Below are 23,362 nucleotides of genomic sequence, written 5' to 3'. Positions count from 1 at the left end.
CTGTCCCTCCTCCATCCTCTATCTCTCTCAAAAATAAATAAATAAACTTAAAAAAGAAAAGAAAAGAAAAGAAATGTGTTCCCCTGGAAAGTCACAAACAGGCAGAAAGACCAGAAAATCTCTTTCTCCATGTTCTGGGTCCATAGGCAGTACTCCAGCTCTAAAAATACAAACTAAGTATAAGAATGTTCATTCAAGTTCTTTGGCTGGCCTTGCCATTCACCATCCAAGAAGCAAGTCTGAGTTTAAAGCAGTAATTTTTGTGACATTTGCCTCAAATTAAAAGACAATTTTAGGGCACTTGGGTGGCTCAGTCAATTGAGCCTCTGAATCTTGGTTTCGGCTCAGGTCATGGTCTCAGCATCGTGAGATCAAGCCCCAACCCCCACATCAGGCTCCACTCTGGGTGTTGAGCCTGCTTGAGGTTCGCTCTCAAAAAAATAAAATAAATTTAAAAAAAATTAAAACACAATTTTATAAGACTTTAACAAATCCTCCTATCATCCCCAAAGAAATCTGTTTAGAACTATGTTCAGAAAAATATTCTTTTTATAAAGACAAAATGCATTTTTCCTAAGAAAAAGGAAAAAGCCATACTTACTATTTATCAGATCTATCCAATGGAACTTTCTCTGGGAATGGAAGTGTTCTGTGTCTGTGCTCTCCAATACAGTAGCCACCACCCACCTAATATAGAGCACTTGAAAGGTGATTGATGTGACTGGGAAAGTGTATTTTAAGGTTTTTTTTCATTTTAATTAATTTAAATTTAAATAGCTGCATTCGCCCAAGTACCTACCTTTGGGGTAGCTAGGTTAGATAATCAACAAAAGCAGCAGAGCTGGCTAACTCACTTGTCTTAGACTCAATGTCACAATTTGAAAAAATGATATTATACACAAATATTCAATCTCCAACTTCCCAATTAACATTTCATTACTTAATATTTAAGTTGTTCTCAGAAGTGTTTTTCAACAAAGTTTGGCGATTTCTATTCTGAAATATGAACATTTTAGATCTGCCGAGCAGAATCCCTTTGGCAGTGTTCAATTTTCTGTCTGTGAAACTTAAGCACAGGGAAAGGAAAAAACTGAATCCCACCTTCCTCTTGACACAAAGGGAAGAAATGGAATACATAATCCAGACAAAGGCTAATGTAACCTCTTTCATGGGTACATCTGCTCACCAATCCCCTGCTTATGTTGCTTTAGACCCAGCTGTGGCTTTCCACAAAAGTCATTTCTACATTTGTTTGACCTCTTGATTGTGTTTCCTTACGATCAAACCCTCTCAAAGCATTCTACCTATTGGAAAACCATTTAAAATATAAACACTAAAATATTCTATATTTAAATGGTTAGAATGCAGTAGCCTGAAGAGAACAGATGCTTCAGAGAGACTAAAATATGCAGATCATGCCAGGACCACTTTCCAAGCAGGTGGCAAAAGAAACTGCGCAGTTCCACAGTCAGCAAGGGAAAGACACCACAAGAAAATATCCTCAGAAATGCCTTGCAGCCATGCTGTGGCCAAAGGTTAATTCACTTTAACTTCAAGCAGCATCACTGCACTCACTACAATCTCAAGGTCAATGCCGATTTTTTTTTCAGCTTCTCATCATGCTAACCCTTATACACAAACAAACCACACACACGGGCACAAACATTTCACTAATTTCATTGTGTTTAAGTAGAATGAACTTCTAGAACTCTAATCTATGAGTTGACTTAAAACTGGCCAACAAGTATACAATACAAAGAGCAAAGTCACCAGTACCACATATCATATTTGTGGAAGCTTAAAACTACACAGAACAAAGCGATTCTAAGACAGCAGTACTTCAGGTAAGAATTCAGCACCATAGTTGAGAACTTCATTTTTTCCCCCTCTACCACTACTACTGCTACCACAAGGTCCTAAAAGAGGACTAGAAGCTCACCTACTGTACCCAAAGGGCATGGGATCTCAACAAGACCCGTGACAGGGAAGCAATGCACACACTATCCCAGGAGCTTTGGGTCTTGCAGAATAATAAATAGCATTGCCAAAAGGAAAAAAGACTTCATCTGGGGCAACTGAGAGCACTCTGACCTAGCAAGAGTCCGTTGGACTCCATAAAAGCTATGTGTTGTCAGTCCTTTTTTTATGTATATGGATAAAATCTACAGATGCAGCCTGGGCAGGAAAGAAGGAGACAGAGAATTTAAAACGGGGAACTGCCATGCTGTGTGACCCCGAGAGCACCCTCATACCCTCCTCACTTTTCCAAGCTGTGAACTACAGACTCCACTGACCGCAGCATCTGCAGCATGATCTCTAAGGAAACTATCCATTATAAAATCCTATGATAACAGCCTCAATGTCTAAGACAAGTGCTAGAAACCTCAATGCTTTTTTTTTTTTTTTCATCTTCGTAATTCTTAGGGGAAAAAAGTCAAATGAATATAATAAACAAAGAATTTTCACATCAGAGGCCCAAGTTCTCAAAGCACATAAGGCTTATAAAGAGAAAATAAAAATAAACGCTACTTCTCATTTAGTTCTTTAAAAGTCCGCTTCAGAACAGCATTAATCTGGTTCCCCAAAATGCAATTTAAAGGCAGAAATATAAATCTACTTAAAGACACTCAGAACATAAATGAGTTTGGCATAGATAAAACTTAATTCTTATATTTAATATTCTAATACACATGTATGAGATTAAAATATAGATTCTAGTAAACAAAAGAAACATACATCACAGAAAGAAAGCCATGTTTTGCTTGACTCAAAATGTTAACACAATACTACATTAAATGAAAAAACTTATTAAACTATCTTAGCACAAATATGGCCCAGTCCTTTTTCTAAATTCCTAATGTGTTTATGGGCTAAATATGTTATCTCATTTTATAAGCCCTCAAGTCCTATATAACCCACTCCTATTCCTCTAGGTGAGCCTTGGCAGACCGGTTTGAATCAATGTCAATCACATTAAAAACATACTATTTAAGGAATTTATCAGGATGTAACTATGAAATTATACATCTGAAAATATCATCGTTCCTAAATTGGGATTCTGAAAAAAAAAAAAAACTCAATAGAATTGTTTTCTATTTATTTTTTTAATAGCCAAAGCATCAAGGCGTCTTCAACCCCAAATGTAATATATATTTAATCATGGCTCCTGACTTAGGCATAACATTATAAATTGTTTCATAGGCGTTAAACAAAAGTGCTCACACTCTTACCTGTATATCCAGCATACCATCCCCAAGAAGCCACCATTCCTAAAAGCCATTTATACATGAATCCTTCAATATACCAGAACCGCTTACTGTCCAGCAGTCGAAGGGGCTGAAGTACAATTACATAGCAGAGGTAGGATAAAAGAGCAACCAGGTTGTTGGCGACCATGAAGGCAAACCTCAACAGGGCTTTCACCAAGATCCAGCCCAGCCACGGGGCTTCTTCCAAAGTCACAGCCATTCTCACATGGGCGTCCGTCCTGTCTTTCTGAGGTGAAAGAAAAATTCATTTAAAAAGGAAAATGGATCATCCACATCCAAATAGTCACTAACATAGAAATCGCCTCCAGCACAAAAACACGAGAAAAATCGAGGGTCTAAGCTTTCGCGGTGTAGTACCTCGGTGATCTCTCCGGGAAATTCCAGAGGGGGACAGAGAGCGAGGGAGGAGGAGCCGCACAAGGTCAAGGGAGCTGTTCACGGAGGCACAGGGTATGTCATAATATATTTAGCAAATGATAATACTATCCCCACTAACTAATCAGTGGCCGTCCCCGCACCGCGCCTCACTGCAGTCTGCTGTCTGGACTTTGGGGAAGAAAAACAGACCCACTTGCTTCAGACCCCCTCAGTATTTCCAAACTGACGACACGAGTGAAAGGAGGCTGTTGCAGGGACCCGATCCCCTTTCCCAGCTAGGAGAACCTGGGTACCCGAACCACTACCATTCCTGCACATCGATCGTGCCTTAGAACGGTCTCTCGCCTTAGCAAAACGAGTTACGCTAACAATGTTCATTTGCGGCAAAGGGGTTTTTGTTTAACCTTTGACTCAGGGTGAAAAAAAGGAGAAGGGCCTAGAAAAGAGGGCAGGAAGGTGAGAGGAAGAAAGTGGGGGCTAAGACAGTGAAAGGAGGAAGGACGGGAGTAGGGGGAGGGGAGCAAAAGCCAGAAGGAGGTGAAGGCACGGGGGGCACAGATGAGAATGAAGTCCCGCACCGGAGGGCAGGCAAGCCAGGGATGATGTTAGAAGCGCGGAGGAAGAGGCGACGGCAGCGCTCGGGAGGGGGTGGGGGGGTGCGGGGGGCGCCCGCCCGCAGCGGTTTCCGCGGCTGGGGTTGGGGTCGCGGCGGCGAGGGCGGCTCGCGCGCCGGGCTCACCTCGGCTGGCGCGGACGGCGGGCGGTGGAGCGCGGGGGCGAGCGGGGCCGGGGGCCGGCGGCCCGGGGCGCGGTGCTGCGCGGCGGCGGCGGCGGCGGGTGTCCCCGGCCGAGGGGTCGCGGTCATGGACGCGGCGGCGGCTGAGGCGCGGCGCGAGCGGGCACGCGGGCACCCTATAACCCTCGCGGCTGCCTGCGGACAGAGGGACGGCGGGGACTCAGGGGCCGGACCTGTCACCGGGGCGGGTCCGGGGAGGCGGGCGGATGCCCCGCGCCCCCGCCTCCTCCTCGGGGCCTACCGCGCCCTCGTCCCTCATGCCGCCGCCGCCGCCTCCTCCCCGGACCGCACGACGACGACACCCCTTCCCCGCCCCCCCCCCTCGGGCGCCGTTCCGGGCCCGGCGCCGCCGCAGCCCCGGGCCTGCGCCCGCCGAGCCGGAGGTTACCTCGGGCGGGCCGGGCCCCGGCCCGGGCTGCGGGAGCCAGAGGAGCCGGAAGAATGCATGGCCGGTGGCGGGGCCGGCGGAAGGAGGCGGCGGCGGGGCCCGGCCCCGCTCCGGCTGCGGCGCGGCCCGCGCCCGGTCCCCGCGGCGCTGAGACTCGCTCCCCGGGGCCCGGCCGCGTTCGCCGGGGTGGCGGGGAGGGGCGGCGGGGAGGAAGCGGCGGGAGCCGAGACTTCGGCGGAGCCGCCCCCAGAGCGCCCTCTAATGAAGGCTCGGCAGCCGCCGCCCGCGTCCCCGATCCCGCTGGTCCTCGGGTCCCGGCCCTTGGGGCTGCCTGGTCCCTAGGCCGGCGGGACCTCGCCGAGCCCCGTTCCCAGGAGGAGGGCGGCTGAGAACGGTCTGGTAAGGAGCAGCTGTCCTTACACCACACAAGGAGTGCCGCGGTCCGATCGAGAGCCGCCTTTCAGACCACACGGCCGGTTCTCATTGTTAGCGCTCTCCCGCGTCGGACCAACCCATTACTGCCCAAACTGGGAAGCTGTCTCCTGGGAGGCTGGATGCCCTCTTTCCTTTCCTAATAAAACCCAGTTGCTCTCACGGCTTCTCTTCTGAACCTCCCCAGAGTATAAAGGTCTAGAGTTTAAAATCAATTCATCTTAAGGGTCAGAATTCCTGTTTCTGGAGAACACCCAGAACAGTAATGACAGTTCCAATCGCCCATCCACGTCCCCACCCCCATCCCCCTAAAGAAAAAAAAAAAAAAAAATAGGAATCCAGTGGGAATGAGTGAGTGGTCTACCCAGAGACACTGAAATTTAGTTAGTCAAGGAGGGAAAAGCACTTAGGCAGAGCCTGCCACTGAATAAGTGCTCAAAAAATAGTGGCCATAGGTACCCCTGGGCAGACCAGGTCACTCCTGGGACACTGGAGCTGCATTCTGTTTCAAATTCTGGATGGCCATAAGGAGAATAGACAAAATGACCCAATGACCTGCCCACTTGAACATTCTCAAATGGCCTACCTAAATTTCAGCTTAAAAAAAAAAGGGGGATGATATCCCTTAATCAAATTTGTTAATGGGTGGGGAGCAGTTTTTACATGTCCCTAAGCGAACTGCCACGTTTAAATCAGAATGCCACCTATTCTATTTTGATGATATTTGTTACTGTGTTTGCTTGGGACTCTCAACTATTTCTAATTCCCTCCTTGGTCCACAAATGAAAGAAAGAACATTCACTTTTATGCCGTATGAACGAATACCTTCTATTCCCATTCCCTCCATTCTATTCCCTCTATTCCCATGCATGAAAGCACAGAGCCTGGCTGAAAGAATTGATTAGAATTCCTTTCCACCTATTATTAATTTGTTTTATTTATAGATGTTATTTATCTCTTTCACTAATATATACAGTTGTGTGGGGCATAAAAAGGGGTAGACCCTATGAGAGAACTTTCCGTATAACATAGTAACATCTTTAAATAAATCTCGTGAGAGAAAAAATATTCATACTGTAAATTATTGTTGTTCAAAAGATACCATTATATTCTTTTTTATTCAAGTATAGTTAACATACAGTGTTATATTAGTTACAGGTGCACAATATAATGATTCAACCATTCTATACATTACTCATCCCAGTAAGTGTATTCTTAATCCCCTTCACCTATTTCACCCATCTCCCCACCCACCTCCCCTCAGCAACCGCCCGTTTCTTCTCTGTAGTTAAGAATCTGGGTTTTGTTTGTTTGTTTGTTTGTTCCTCTGTTTTGTTCCTTAAATTCCACATATGAGTGAAATCATATGGTGTTTGTCTTTCTCTGACTGATTTATTTTACTTAGCATTATATCCTCTAGATCATTCATGTTTTCGCAAATGGCAGGAGTTCACTTTTTTATGGCTGAGTAATATTCCACTATAATATGTATCTTCTTCATCCATTCATCTATGGATGGACATATGGTTGCTTGCTTCCATATCATGGCTATTGTAAACAACGCTGCAATAAACATGGGGGTGCATAGATCTTTTTGAATTAGTGTCTTTGTTTTCTTTGGGTAAATAAATACCCAGTAGTGGAATTGCTGGATCATATATGGTAATTCTGTTTTTAGTTTTTCTAGAAACTTCCATATTGTTTTCCACAGTGGCTGCACCAGCTTGCATTCCTACCAACAATGCGTGAGGGCTCCTTTTTCTCCACAGCCTTGCCCGCGCTCATTATTTCCTATGTTTTTTAGTTTAGCTATTCTGAAAGGTATGAGGTGATACCTTACTGTTTTGATTTGCATTTCTCTGTTGATTAGTGATGTTGAGCATCCTATCATGTGTCTGTTGGTCATCCGTATGGCTTCTTTGGAAAAATGTCTACTCATGTGCTCTGCCCATTTTTTAATTGGACTGTTGGTTTTCTTGGTGTTGGGTTGTATAAGTTCTTTTTTATATATCATTATATTCTTAAGTGAATAAGATAGGTAAGGCATGGATTCTATTTGATTTATCCCATTCAGGATTCCTCATATGCTGGTAAACACTGGCTGACACTTAATATGTACAATGGGATTTATACTTGGTTCCTGGATCACTGAGAATCTGCCAGAGCACAGATACACCAGCACTTGCTACTATGTAATTAGTACTAGCCAGCCAGGCCCAGAAAAGGTCCAGAGGTTGAGCAGGACCTTGAATAGTGGGTCTCAAACTTTAGTATGCAAAACACCTTGGGATGTCTATTGAAAGGATAGATTCTTGGACCTCACCCCAGAACATGTTAGTACTTCCAGAGGGGTCTGGAGCCTGCATTTTGAAAAGTATCATAGGTAATTCTGATGTGGGTAATATGCAGACCTTACTTTAAGAAAACCTGACCTAGTGGTATCCTGAGATAATTACATTCTTTTCTAGACCCTTCATAATTCTACATTATTTGATCGTATCTCTTCTGATCTGTATTAGTCAGCTTTGGCTGCTATAACAACGTACCACAGACTGCGGAGCTTAGACAACAGAAATCTATTTTCTCACAATTCCGGAGGCTAGGAGGTTAAGATCAAGGTATTGGCAGGGCCGCACTCTCTCTGGGAAGGAAGTTCCTTCCCAACAGGGTTGCTTTCTCCTGAGGCCCTTCTCTCTGGTTTGTAGATAGCTGCCTACTTCCTATGTCTTAACACGGTTGTTGCTGTGTGTGCACATGTGTCTGATGTCGGTCTATTTCTGTGTATCTCAATCTCTTCTTATAAGGACACCAGTCACATTGGATTAGGGCCCACCCTAATGACTCCCATGTTAACTTAATTACCTCTTTAAAGGCCCTCTCTCCAAATGCAGTCACATTCTGAGGTCCTGAGGGCTAGGGCTTCGATATATGAGCTTTAGGGGACACAGTTCAGTCATAACTGTGTCAGTTCAGTCATAACATCATCCTTCTGCTGTTTATACTGCAGAATTTTGCTGTTTAAGTAGCTCCTTATGGAAGGGATGTAGAAGCCCTAATTCTGATTATTTTAACTGTTCTCCTCTTGACTGGCTCCTGCCTCATTAGACTTTTCTTGAAGTTAAGCAAACAAAGCAATACACCATATTCCAAGTGTAGATATACCCTGGTCTTTTGTTGTCCAGGGTGAATAAAAGGGCTTATTTTTCTAATCGCAGCACATTCAGTTTCAAGCCAATTCAGTACCTACAATGGTTAGGAATCTGCATTTGAGCTGACTTCAGGGAACAATATCAGATGATGCTTTATTTATTGTATTTCAGAGTTCATTCTAGATATAAAATACCTACCTACGTAAACCTTTTCTTTCCCCTGTCGCCTTTCAACCCACTTAGGTACCCTCCTGAGATGTTTTTTGGTTTTTTTTTTTTTTTTTGGTAGCTTATTTCCAACATAGCACAGGCAGCCAGATGTATAAATGCTTTGAATGACTGTAACAAGAAGTTTGAGAAAGCCAGTTATTCTAGAGAGATCTGTAGAAAGCAAGAACCTTCCTCAATAGCTCCCTGCTACCTTAGAGCTATGTTTATCAAAACACAAACATTAAGTCAAGAATTTGAGAGCCTTCATATATCCTCCAATAGGGGAAAGGGGAGAACAGACGCCACCCTATATGTGGCTATAGCCACAGGCCTTATAGTTTCGGTTTCAAAAGCCCACATTTGGACCACAAGAAGATGGTCCGTTGGAGGAGAAATATGACTTCTTACATTTCCAGGAGTCTCCAGACACTTTAAAACAATCTAACCACAACATCTCAGAAGGTTTGATTCCACCTGTCTGGTCCACATACACCTAACAAACTAGGTTATAACCAGGAAGGGACTCCCTTGGGCAGAAGAATCCCCCCGGGCTCTCTCTTTTCCTAGTAGCAATTACAAAAACATTTCACCTTCCCCGGGCCGCTCTCTGCACTGGAGCCCCTGTGACTATTTCCTGTCTAAGGGGAAGCCCCGTCGGCAGTGTTATAAGTGTAGGATGACTTCGCATGGTTCCTCCCCATCACCAGAGTTGTAAACCAGGCATTGGCACCCCAAGAGAATCAAATTCTGACAGCTGTCGGCTTTAACTTCAAATCAAAAGGGAAATATATATATCAATATATATATTAATATACATATAAAATATATTTTTTTCTTTTATATTAGTGTCAGTAATCATTTTATATAAAATGTATTAGGGATTATAGCCTTAATATTTTTTAGACAAGTTGGGTCAAATCATCAAGACTTGACTGCAGCTTGATGTAAGTCATTTCAGCAACTTTTTATTAACAAGGTTGGCCCTAAACAATATTGTGAAGTAAACAATTCTCTCTTCTTGTCTGCACCCCTCTCCTTTTCAACTTCCTTCCCTTTTCCCCTCTTAATACTAAAATGGTCCCTAGTATCCAGAAGGCACTGAAGACCCTGCCCAAGAACCCCCATACACCCACACCAGACAACCCTCCACGCTGGAACTTTCTTTCTTACCTGTCCAACATTTCATTTCCTTGTTTCAGCCCTGTCTTTCCTACCTAGTGTGGTAAACTAATCCCTGCTGAGCTGCTCGTGGCTACATGTTCCCTCTTCCTAAAGTCTGAACACTTTATAAAGTTCCTCCTAAAATCCCCTGAGCTTTAATTCATGTGCAGTGGTAGATTCTCAGGTACTGTAGTAGATGAGTATTCTTGTAAGATATTTTGGAGAAGGCTATTTCAGCAAGTTCTTCTCCTGACAAAACCTAGGAAGTCATGTAGTACATCTATGAATAAGACAGATTCAGATTTAAAATCGTATTTTCCTGGGGCGCCCGTGTGGCTCAGTCCGTTAAGTGTCTGACTCTTGATTTCAGCTCAGCCCCGCCTCCTGCTCAGCACTGGGTGTGGAGTCTGCTTAAGATTCTCTCTCTCCCTCTGCCCCTCCTCTGCTCACATGCTTTCTCTCTCTCTCTCTCTTAAATAAATAATTTATAAAATTGTATTTTCCTAACATAAGAGCCAAAATAATGATGTTATTGCTGATTATGTTAGAATGGTAATAATAGCTGATGTATCGATCACTTTCTACATTCCAGGCCCCGTTCTCAATGGCATACCTGAATTAATTCATTCAGTCTTCACAAAGACCTTATAAGAACCGTATTGTTAGACATATTTTATGGATGGAGAGATCAGACGGTCTGCCTGGAAGGTGGCAGGGCTGAGACTTGATTTCCAGTTCTCTTGATGGGTTCTCAGGCTCCAGAGCCCATGCTTCTGACCACACACTATACTGCCTCTCCAAGAGAGATTGGTGGAAAATCTCTTCTCCACTGAGAGAGAGAGAGGAAGTTTCACAGATGCTACTCTTTTCCAGTCTCACCTCTTATCACTCCCTTCTGAGCCCTCCCCTGTTTTGTGTCCCCCCCCCCCCCGCCCACTGTACTCTATTCTAGCCATGCTAAGGTTCTCACCCTCTTGAAAGGATGCGCAGTGCAACTTTGCACATACAAGTTCATGCATTTTTTTGTTCACGCTCTTCCCTTCTCTGCATCCACTTGATTATATTCATCCCTTGTGGTCCAGCTAAGATATCAAACAGTCTCCCACCACTTCAGAATTCATTGCCTCTTCCTCCATATGTATGCTTCTGCCTCAGTGCTTACTACCTTCTAACAAGCCTGGATATTTTATATTTCAGGATCTCTGCTCAGGTTAAGAGTTCTACATCATCTTTCTTATTATTTTCCTGGTGTCTAGCTTAGTGCCTTATATATGGTAGGAAATGAATTTAAAAAATTTTTTTTTAATTGGGGAGGAGAGGGACAGAGGGAGAGAGAGAGAGAGAGAAAGAGAGAGAGAGAGAGAGAAAGAGAGAGAGAGAGAGAGAGAGAGAGAGAGAGAGAATCTCAAGAAGGCTCCATGCTCAGCACAGAGCACAATACAGGGCTTGATCCCATGACCCTGGGATTGTGACCTGAGCTGAACTGAAATCAAGGGTTGTTTGCTCAACCAACTGAGCCGCCTAGGCATCCTGGAAACAAATTTTTTAACTCAATGTTTGTTTGATTTATTCATATTAAATACTTTCTTTTAGGGGGGTGCCTGGGTGGCTCAGTTGGTCAAGGATCTGACTCTTGATTTCAGCTCAGGTCACAATCCCAGGGTCTTTGGATCGAGCCTCTCATCAGGCTCCATGCTTAGCATGGAGCCTGCTTGAGATTCTCTCTCTCCCTCTGCCCCACTCCTCATCTCCCCTACTCATGCGTGCTCTCTCTAAAAAAAAAGTTTAAATAATTTCTTTTTTTTTAATCGACAAATAGGATGGTGACATCATCATTATCATCCAAACCAAGCCAGAAGAAATAAGATTGCTAATACTTCATTCCAAAATGTATTTCAATCTTTTAAACATGATTGTTTCAGTAATATTTAGTAACTACAAGTACTTCAACTGAATCACGGACTATGCAAAAGAATATTATTTCTTTTATTCTAAAATAGCATCCTTTCTCTATTCTCAAACTATCACCTATTCGCAATGCATCCTACATTATGTGGTCGTAGCGTTTTCCTTAAAGTACCATATTTAACATTGCATTTTCCCTTTCAAGTTTTGACAATGTCTCTCAGCGTCATAACAAATCTAGTCTGAATGTCTCTATCTGATTTACTTCAGGGCCTTCAATACCCAGTCCCTCACTCCTTCTAGACTTTATCAGCCAACGGGTCACGCACACCAGTGGGTTTCACTTAGGTTCACGTGGCAGAGCCTGGTGCTGCGAGGGCGGCCTTCGTTTACCCTACATTATTATGACCGTTTTTAATGAGTGCCATACAGTTAAAGGTTGGGAAACACTGTCAGATTCCACTTCAATTCTCGTTTACTTCCACCCAGCCTGCTCTGCTTTTAAACGAGCACATCCCGTAGCTTCACTTCGTGGCTGCTCTTCATACCTAGAATACCGTCCTTCTTTCTTTCGGACCATCTTTGAACAACCACGGGGAGTTTGTCTTCTTGTCCAGGACTCCAGAGTCCCTTCTCTGATTTCCTACTGCATTCACCCAGAACACTTCATGGTTTTGACTCAATTCTTTGCTTTCACACATTCCTTCTGCATGCATGTCACAGTGGATAGCCACAGTTAACCGCCCACTTGGGAGCCTGCACTTGAAAGAGGTCTCAGCGTTCAAACCGCACAGAGTCAAGAAGTTCCAGGTGCACGGTCTTGTGGTGCTCCGCCTCAGAGTGCCAACAAGTACCAGCTGCTCCAGCTCATCTCTGTTGGTCTTCGTAGCTGTATCCTTTCAATTGCTCTGTCCTTCCAAGCTCTGCCTTCCCCTGTAAAGCCGGATCCACTTTCTTCAGCCTCTCTAGACCCTTCCAAAAGCTGAGTCTTCTCAATGTCCTGGGTTCCCCTTAGTTTCCGCAGAAGACTTCTTTCTCCACGGTTACCTGAGTCCCAGCTCGGCAATTTCCCGGGACTCTGTGCACAGAATTTCCCAGCACTGACTTATTTCTGGAAACAGAATCCTGACTAGCTGCTCTGAACTACCTTCTTCTCCCTTCCTCTGCCCTCACCTCCATCCTCAGGAGACCCCCTTGAATCTCATCTCTAGCTTCCTTTCACAACTCCAAGACCTACCATGGACAAGAAGCTCCTAACTTGTTCTGGAATCTTTGATCCCATAAATATCCAATGTTTCTAGGCTTTCCCACAAATCAAAAAAAAAAAACAAAAACAAAACAAAAAAAACCTACTGGAGCATCTACATTCTGGTGTGTGTGGGGGGTAGAATTTAGTGATGTCTGATAAGGAAGAGGAATTTCCCTGTAGAAAAGGAACACAGGATAATTTCACTTATGAACAGGGGAAATAAGGTGTGGAGAAATGATGTGACTTGTTCATCATAGAGTGTATCAGAAATAGAGCTAGGGTGTCCTTATGGGGACTAGTTTCTCCTGGTTGACCCAGGACTTTCATGATTTTAGCATTCAAAGTCCACATCCCAGGAAACTACTCAGTCCCGGAAAATGGCTGATGACCATATGTGGTCTCCTGACCCCTGGGTCCCCAAGCAGTCCCTTTAGCAGGTTACAGAGGCCCAGCTTCCCTACCCACCCTACCTTTTCTCTATTATACCTGCTCCCTGATGAGCTGATACACCAGAGGTTAGTTAACAAGCCATTCAGGGCTGATAGCATGTTTAATGTTTCCTTGAAAGCATATTACTTGTCCTTACCAGGGTTAAATTTCCCTCTCTTAGCCAAGTCTTCCGCGATGTAGCTTGGCTCTTTCTGTGGTTCTCATCAGCTTAAATCCTAAAGGGTTTGAACAAAAAATTTCACTCTGCTGATAATCCAGCTGTGTGTTTAAAGTTAATTTGTTATCTTGAGGACTAAGCCTGTTGGCTGAGACCCTGTTGTAATGAAAATTATGCCACCTTGAATTTCTCCAGTGCTTTATAGTCAACAAAGTTCTTTCTCTCTCTCCGCCCCCCCCCACACCTCTCATTCTCTCTCTCTCTCTCTCTCTCTCTCACACACACACACACACACACACACACACACACAGGCACACACATGCACACACATCTTATTGAATGCTAACAATAACCCCTTGAGGATAGGCAGGTACTTATTGGTTGAAAGAAGTAAGAAGGGTAAGGAAAGAATTTCCTTACAAGTAGTTTCCTCTTGAAATGTCTTTAAGAAACATTTTATAAAACACACTTTCAGATCCTTTGTTTCTTTCAAACTTCATCTTCCAAGCATAAACCAAAATGGAGATCTAAATTGTTTGCAATCATTACTTACAATAGCCAAACGATGGAAGCAGCCCAAGTGTCCAATGACAGATGAATAGATAAAGAAGATGAATGGATAAAAAAGAATGAAATCACGCCATTTGCAAAACCATGGATGGATCTGGAGGGTACAGGACATAATGCTAAATGAAATAAATCGGTCAGAGAAAGACAAATACCCTATGATTTCACTCATATGTGAAATATAAGAAACAAAACAAATGAGCAAAAGAGAAAAAGAGAGAGGCAACCCAAGAAACACACTCTTAATTGTAGAGAACAAACTGATGGTTACCAGAAGGGAAGTGGATGCAGAATGGGGGAGATAAATGATGGTGATTTAAGAGTACGCTTATCATGATAACAAACCAACAAAATTTTACAAATGAGTAGAAACACTTTTCTCTGCTCATGAATTGTTTGACTAGTTCCCCTAGAAAAAATTAAAAAATAATGTTAAAACATTGTCTGGAATCAGTTGTTGGCCACCACACAGCTTTGAGAAAGCCCAGAGTAGGGCTGGGGTGGGGGGTTGGGATCCTGGACCAGCTTCTCCCTCCCAACACAGCCACCAACAGGCCCTGGAGTTAGGGTCGCACCTTCTGTCACCAAAGCCTGGCAGGCCCTGCTTCTGTACCCCTTCCCTCCCGGAATATTGCTTCTGTGGGGAAACGCAAACTGATAACCTTCCCCTGAAATACTACCTGACTGTAAATTAGGAACTGTCAATAAAGAACATCTCATCATTTGGTTTCCTATTGTGTAATCTTGTAGACACAAGTTCCTGTTTTAAGTACCATGAATCAAACAAAGCTCTGGGCAAAAGTGATGCTAAAATGCTGCCTCTTCAAGTATGAGGTTTTAAAAATTTAGTGCTGTTCAATTCATATTAATTATATGGCTTAAATTCTTACATGAGGCTTTGGTAAAGTTTCGGTAACTCTCTGTTACACTGAATTAAATGACATTCAACCACCAGCTTATTCTCCTCAGGGGATTTTGTATACAGTAAAGTCTGGAATTAAAAAGAGCCCCAGGTGATTCTTATGGTTGGGCACGTTTAAGAAACACCGAAAGAGAGTAGGTACCATTTTGGAAGAATCTCATCCTTAGACTAAAACCCTTTATAATGGCATATGAGGCTCTGTAAGACCAGCCTCTCCAGCCTGTCCCATGCAAGGCCCCCCCGGGACTCACCAATCCAGGTACGCTGGCTTCATCTTATTTACTGGAACCCATTATGCACATTTCCACCTCAGAGTCTTTGCTTTTCATTTCCCTGTGGGGAAAGTACTTTCTGCTTCTTTTCCCTTAGTCAAATCAGGTTCATCTTTCATATCTCAGCTTAATCCTACGTCATTACATTAGGACCCCCACCCTGACACAAGTCTCTAGACATTCTGTTCCTCTCCCTCATAGTAGTTAACCACAGTTTGTCATATAATTGATCACTAGTAGCTTAATGTCTGATTCTCACACCAGGCTGTAAATTCTGTGAGGGCAAGAATCATGTGTGTTTTGTTTATCATTGTGGCTTTAACCCCCAGAATGTGCCTGGGACAGAAAAATGGGCTCAGTAAGTAGCCGCTTCAGTTCCATTGTTCATGCCATTGGCTAGATTTGAGATTTTTGGAGCATTTCTCTGTTTCTAGTCTATTCTTCTTCCAAGCCATGAGGTCCACTACTGCCATGCTAACCTTCTAGATGTGGATAACCTCTGAATGTCCACAGCTGTCCCCGTGTCCCATATTGGCCTGTCAAAATCCCCAGATATAATTAGAGTGCATTTATGAAGAATGTACTGTGCACAGTGCTAGATGCTTTATATAGTCCATCTAATTTGCTCCTCACAACCACCCTTGAGGAATGTTATCTTGATTTCACATGTGAGAAGGGAAAGGCTTAGAAAGATTAGGTAACTAATCTACTGAGGTCATAGGGCTTATAAGAAGTGAAACCAGGATGGCAACCTGATGTCTAAACTCTTGCATTCTTGACTTTCAAGTACATGTTTTATTCATTAGAATCAGGTTTGTCTGTGCATGACCGAAAAGCCCAAAGTACAGTAATGGTAACTTAAGGAAGACATAAAATTACTTCTTTCTCATGTTAAAGAGATCAGAAGAAAGTAGCCTGGGGTTGTCACTCTAGTAGTTACATGATCTCATTTTTCTCTAAGGCTCACATACTGGCTGCTGTATGGAAAACTAAGTGTAGGAAGATAGAAACCAGTAAGATTATTGGGGTATCCAGGTGAGAGAGGATGGTAGCTTGGGTTCAGGTGGTGGCTACGGAGTTGAGAAGAAGAGACATTTCAGAGAAGCTTAGGAGGTAAAGTTGGCAGGGCATAGTGAGAGGTTGGAAATGCTATTTGCAAGACTACATGGATTAACTCAAGTGTAAAAGTCAAATCTGAACTTTAAATTCCGCATAGGACTAGTCTAATGACACTGTTCTAAGCACTGAAACACTAAGGTAGACCCAGAGGATATCATCCCAGCCAAAGTGTAAACTATCTGGCCTGGGCCTTTGTTACAAGAAATCAAAGACTATAAAGAAAAAAATTATAGCTCCTTAACTTGCTGCCTTAAGCTAGAGCCTTCGATCAAGGTGTTCCACAAGGAAAACAGTCTTCTTTATAGCCTATGAACCACACCTCATCCCAAATAGACTTGCTGTCAGTGAAGCCAGGAGCTCTCGTACCTGGAGTTGCTCTAAAATGTTTTCCTCCTACTAAAAAGTGGTCTAATAGTTACCATGAACTACTTACCTAGGTTTTGTTGGTATGGAACCGTGCCTCTCGTGGTATTTCCAAATAATCATGTGCTTCTGTCTCCTTTCTTAATTCATATTTCTTTTTTTTTTTTTAATTCCCCATGCCCCTCCCTGCCTTCTTAACTCCTATTTCTAAACTGAAGATATCTAAGCAAATTATTATCAGGATTGTCATTGTGGCTTTATGATAATTTTAACATCCTTTGCAAGTTGTCGCGTCTTTTTAGGAGCAAGAGGAAACAGTATATAAAACGTATTTGTTGCTGCTCTCCTTTTGGCACCAGAAAAAGAATTGATGGCTTTAGAAATAAGAGGTGAGGACTGTGAACGGAGCAAACGATGATGAAACAAGCTTGATGTCATAGAATCAAAATTTACACTTAAACACAGCTCTGCTATGTCTTTCTCTCATTTATATTTAACCTCAAGTCTCTAATAAACCTGCAGAAATTTCTTTTTATACATGTACAGTACATAAGTGTTTTCTTTGCAAAGTAATAATTAGCATGCCTTAATATTATTAAAGTATACCCTCTAGGAGCCCAATTATTTTACTTGGCTATATTTAGCAGTTTTAAGTTAATTTCATTACAAAAGCACTAAAAATAAGGTTAATGAAAAAATTCTGAAATCTTACAAAGGTGGCCAAGATGAGTTGAGATGGTCTGGGGGTCAATTGTGTGTGTGGAAGAGGCAGGCATGTTATTCTCTCTCTCTTTTAAAGGTAACAATGAATTCTGCCTCTATCCCCAATGTTGATTGATTCAGTCAGAAAAGCTAAAAGGCAGCCTTAGCATTTAGCAGCTCCAAGGATGCATACTTAGGGATCTGTAGCACCTACCCACCACCAACGCACTCTCAGACTCTCCTTGGGCCTTGTCAACACCCAAAACTGCTTCAGTTATGATATCTTAAGCTCCATTGTTCCAGCCTCTGATCATGACCTCCTGTCCTTCCAGCTCTGTCCATCCCTCCCAACTTGGAACCCCCCACTCTTCCCTTGTCCCCCACTCCCTCTCTCACTGAGCATCTCTCACCTCATTTATCACTCCAACTAGTACCCTCAACTTGCCCTCCTGGTCATATTCTTATTACACCTGCCCTGCAAAACCAGGGATGGGCCCTAAATCCATTTTTTGTCCAACCCATATTGACGATATTGGGCTCAGTGGGAAAAAAAGCACACAGCCCAGTACAATATGGCATCCGGACTCAATCAGGCTCTCTGAGCCACTTGGAAATCCTTTCGTATATCCATGATCAGCTTCCGTACCATCTGTTTCATTTCTTTTTTTTTTTTTTTAATGTTTTTTTATTTTGAGGGAGAGAGAGGCTGTGGAGGAGGGGTAGAGAGACAGGGAGAGAATCCCAAACAGGCTATTTGCTGTCAGCTCAGAGCCCAATGCAGGGCTTGATCCCAAGCACTGTGAGATCAGGAGCTGAGCCAAAATCAGGAGTCCAATGCTTAACTGACTGAGCCCCCTGGGCGCCTCCATCTGTTTCATTTCAAACACAATACCCTCTTTACCTTAAACTTCTAATTTGCATTCTCTCCCCTGAGTCTCAGCAGAAGGCCTTGCCGTCTCTTTACACCCCAACTGGAAACCTATCTGCAGCCACCTTCAAGCGCTTTTGATCTACAGAGCTTTTAATTCATGTTTCTCAGGCTCAATAAGTGAAAGAGTTACTAGGAATTTCCTCATTTTGTGTTACTATTTTTAAAACATTAAACTTATAAGCAGTGAAGAGTACCTACCGAGCAACTGCTCTTACTGAGAGGAAAGGAAGAAAAAACACAGACCTGAGGTCCTTTATGAATGTATGGATATAAATATATGGTCATATATACAAATATATGGGTATATACGGGCACATATAGATGTCAAACAGCTTCATTGACTACAAGTCACATACCATATAATTCGCCCATTTAAAGTGTTGAACAGTTTTTAGTATATTCACAGAGTTGTGCGACTATCATCAAAATCAATTTTAGAACATTGCATCACCCCAACAATAAACCCTGTATCTATTAGCGGTCATTCCCTCATTTCCCTCCAAACTACCAGCCCTAGGAAATGGCTCTTCTATTTATGTCTCTATGGAGTTGCCTCTTCTAGGCATTTTATATAAATGGAATCACATAGTGCATGGCCTTTTGTGTTTGGCTTCTACCACTTAGCAGGATGTTTTAAGGTTCATCCATGTTGTAGAATGGATTGGAACTGTGTTTCTTTTTATCGCCAAGTAATATTCTATTGTCTAAGTAATACCACATTGTATTTACCAGTTCATTAGCCCATGGATGTTTGGGTTGTTTCTGCTTTGGGGCTATTATGAATCATTGCTGCTATCACCATTCATGCACAAGTTTTTGCATGGACATGTGTTTTCTGTTCTCTTGGTTATGTTCCTGGGGGTGGAATTGCTAGGTCATATGGTAACTCTGTGTTTACCCTTTTGAGGAACTATCAGTCTGTTTTTCAAAATGGCTACACCGTTTCACATTCCCATCAGCAATGAATGTGTAAAGGTTCCAGTTTTTCCACGTTCTCATCAAAACTTGCTATTTTCCCTCTTTCTGCTCCTAGGCATCCTAATGGGCGTGAGGTAATATCTCATTGTGGGTTTGATTTGCATTTTCCTGATGTTTAATGATATTGGGTATTTTTTCATACACTTATTGGCCACTAGTATCTATTCAGACACTTTACCCTTTTTACATTGGGTTGTCTTGTTATATTCAGGTTGTAAGAGTACTTCACATATTCTAAATACAAGTCCCCTACCTGATATATGATTTGCAAGTATTCTCTACCGTCCTGTGGATTTTCTTCTCGCTTGCTTGATGGCAAAGAACAAAAATGTCTAATTTTGATGATGTGACATTTATCTATTTTTTGCTGTTGTTGCTTGTTCTTTTGGTGTCATATCTATGAAACCATGGCTTAATCCAAGATCTCAAAGATTTACACCTGTGTTTTCTTCTAAGAGTTTGAGCTCTAGCTTCTCCAGTTTGGGCTAATTTTTGTATGAGATGTGAGGTGGGGGGTCCAACCTCATTCTTTTGCATGTGGCTCTCCAGTTGTCCCAGACTATTCTTTCTCCAGTGGATGGCCTTGGCACCCTTGTCAGAATCAATTGATTATAAATGTGAGGGTGTACTTCTGGACCTTCAATTCTATCTATTGATCTATATGTCTCTACTTATGCTAGTACCATATTGTCTTGATGACTATAGCTTTGTAGTAGCTTTTGAAATTGGGAAGTGTGAATCTTTCATCTTCACTTGTCTGTTTCAATATTGTTTTGATTATTTTGGGTCCCTTGAATTTCCAGAAGAATTTTAGGATAAGCTTGTTGATTTCTGAAAAAACAACAACTGGGATTTTGATAAGGATTGTGTTGCATCCAAGGTGTCCTGGGGAGTATACAATATATATTTTTTAATGTTTTATTTATTTTTGAGAGAGAGACAGAGCATGAGCAGGGGAGGAGCAGAGAAAGAGGGAGACACAGAATCTGAAGCAGGCTCCAGGCTCTGAGCTGTCAGCACAGAGCCCAACATGGGGCTCGAACTCACAAACTGCAAAATTATGACCTGAGCCGAAGTCGGACACTTAACCAACTGAGCCACCCAGGCACCCTGGGACTTGGGAGGTGGGGGGAGTGTCCATATTAAGTCTCTATTTGTTTAGATCTTCTTGAATTTCTTTCAACAGTATTTTGTAGTTTTCAGAGTATAGGTTTTATATGTCTTTATTAAATTTATTCCTAAGTATTTTATTTTTGATGCTATTGTAAATAGAAATGGTTTCCTAATTTCATTTTCAGATTTTTTTTTATTGTGGTATATAGAACACGTTTTTGTGTGTGTATTAATCTTGTATCCTGGGACCTTGATGAAATCATGTATTAGCTGTAATAGTTTCTTTGTGTGGATTCCTTAGGGTTTTCAGTAGATAAGATCATGGTCACCTGCCACCTGAAGGTTCTTAGGGATGACAACAACTGCACAACGTTAGGACTAAGCTGGAGGTGGATCTTCAATCCCTTCAAAATAGAGATGTGTTTTTTGCTGGAAGTTCTTCATTATTCCAGTTAGAAAGGATGAGTCCTCAATTACAAAATTCACCACTAATTCTTTACACATTACATTTCAATTAATGCAGCTGAGAAACACAGTTTTGTTTTTTGACCACAAGGGTTGCACTTACCCATCTATGAAAATACATGAGATCATGACTGCAAACAACTGTCAGTGTTTATCTTTTTCATTCAGAACGCAGCCTGATTTCATAGAAAGACCTCCTTGGATTTAGAATTGGAAGGCTGGTTTTTAGTCCAGCTCTGTCCATATAAGCAGTGCTGTTACAGGGTTATTGTTGAGAGTCCAGGGAGCGGCCAGCTGCTTCCTGGGGCTTTCTTCTGTAGGGATTGAGCCTTAGCGAGGTGGCAGTGCCCTGGACCAGAGGAGGCAGGGCCGGCTGTGCAGTTTCCTTGGGAAATACCTACCTCTTTTTAGTCACGGCATTTCCCTGGTTTCATCAGGGATAATTCCTGATGATAATTTTTCTTAGTCTAAAACTATTATTGGGGCACCTGGGTGGCTCAGTCAGCTGAGTGTCCAACTTCGGCTCAGGTCATGATCTCACAGTCCACGAGTTCGGCCCCGCGTTGGGCCCTGTGCTGGCAGCTCAGAGCCTGCTTTGGATTCTGTGTCTCCCTCTATTTCTCTGCCCCTCCCCCACCCTCTCTCTCTCTTCCCCCCAAAAAAATTTTTAAAAGTTTTAAACTATTATGGCATTTCACCTCATTGAGGAAACCCTCTCAAGCTGAGAGTGGATCTGTTTTTGGTGAAGGTATTTCCAGACCTTCCCTGGCCTGGTACCTGTGGACTGAAGAAGATCTACATAATGGATGGGAAAGTCACAATAGTGATCTGGAAGAACAAACAGGCTGTGGCCTTATCTTAATCACAGAGCCAAGGCTTGTCACCAGGATGGAGAACTGGCAGGGGAACTTCCATGCCTTATCATAAGGCTCATTGCTTTGGCTGCATCACTGCGTCCTTCCTTAATATGCAATTAAGGACTGAATTTATAGGAGACAAACAACGTGTCAGTTTTATGATAGCCAAAGCCTATAATCTGAACATGTGTTTTCCCAGCTGGGCTCAATAGTGTAGTGGCAAGAACGTGGCCCCACAGACAGTTTGTCCTTAGATTTTAAATCCTGGCTCCCTCTCTTAACAGCATGTGACCTTGGCAATTTACTTAGCCTTTCTATGCCCCTACTTCCTCATCTGTAAAGAGAGCAAATAGTAGTTCACAGAAATGATTGTGAGAATTGGAGAAAATATATACAGTCCTTACCATATGATAAGCACATAATACATTTTAGCTATTAGGTGCAGGAAGAGGAATATTCTTCTTCAAGGCATTTTGTTGATGAAGCTAAGAAAACTGTTTCAAGTCCATCCCAGTGGTGTTCAAACTAACAGTCACCAGGAATCACTTTTTTAAATGAAAATTCCCAGGCGCTACCCCCAGACTTTCCACTTCAGAAGTCAGTGGCAGGGCCCATGTGTCTGCATCTGTAGTGACACCTGTATTCCATCCAGTATTCTGATTCAGGTGATCCGTGGGCACTTTTTAAAATTACCTTTAACTGGGGCGCCTGGGTGGCGCAGTCGGTTAAGCGTCTGACTTCAGCCAGGTCACGATCTCGCGGTCCGTGGGTTCGGGCCCCGCATCGGGCTCTGGGCTAATGGCTCAGAGCCTGGAGCCTGTTTCTGATTCTGTGTCTCCCTCTCTCTCTGCCCCTCCCCCGTTCATGCTCTGCCTCTCTCTGTCCCAAAAATAAATAAACGTTGAAAAAAAAATTTTTAAATAAATAAATAAAATTACCTTTAACTTTTAAAATATTTTTTTAAATGTTTATTCACTTTTTTGAGAGACAGAGACAGAGTGTGAGCAGAGCAGGGGCAGAGAGAGAGGGAGACACAGAATCCCAAGCAGGCTCCAGGCTGTGAACTGTCAGCACACAGCCCAATGCGGGGCCCGAACTCACAAACCATGAGATCATGACTTGAGCCGAAGTCAGACGCTCAACCAACTTTCCCTTTAATTTTGATGTAACTTTAAGTTTACAGAAAAGTTGCAAAAACAGCACAAAGAACTCATATAGGCTTTACAAAGATTCATCAATTTTTATTTTGCTACCTTTACACTATTACTCTCTTTTTTCCTCTATTTGTCGCTATCTAGAAAATTTTTCTCTAAATCATTTGATAGTAGGTTATATATCATACCTCTTTGACTCTTTAAAACTTCAGTGTGTATTTCCTAAAAATAAGAATATTCTTGGGGCACCTGAGTGGCTCAGGTGGGTAAGCAACCGACTAAAGCTCAGGCCATGATCTCATGGTTCATGAGTTTGAGCCCCACATCGGGCTCCCTGCTATTGGTACAGAGCTGGCTTGTATCCTCTGTCTCCCT

General features: G+C 42.8%; 1 protein-coding gene across 2 annotated transcripts in view; it reads right to left on the bottom strand.

The window, feature by feature from the left end:
* Nucleotides 1-4,971, bottom strand: part of LPGAT1 (lysophosphatidylglycerol acyltransferase 1) — a 76,127-nt gene extending 71,156 nt beyond the window's left edge. For both annotated transcript variants that reach the window (XM_047839956.1, XM_047839957.1), the window contains exons 1-3: nt 4,832-4,971; nt 4,387-4,578; nt 3,231-3,495 (exon numbers count right to left, since the gene is read on the bottom strand). In XM_047839956.1, coding sequence (XP_047695912.1) covers nt 3,231-3,495; nt 4,387-4,512 — 391 coding nt within the window. In that variant the 5' untranslated portion in view covers nt 4,513-4,578; nt 4,832-4,971. The remainder of the gene's footprint in view (nt 1-3,230; nt 3,496-4,386; nt 4,579-4,831) is intronic.
* Between the last annotated feature and the right edge of the window lie 18,391 nt (nt 4,972-23,362).

This window comes from Prionailurus viverrinus, chromosome F1, assembly GCF_022837055.1.
Source record: "Prionailurus viverrinus isolate Anna chromosome F1, UM_Priviv_1.0, whole genome shotgun sequence".
In the NCBI taxonomy this organism is placed as follows: Eukaryota; Metazoa; Chordata; class Mammalia; order Carnivora; family Felidae; genus Prionailurus; species Prionailurus viverrinus.
This window is presented reverse-complemented; position numbering and strand designations above follow the sequence as displayed.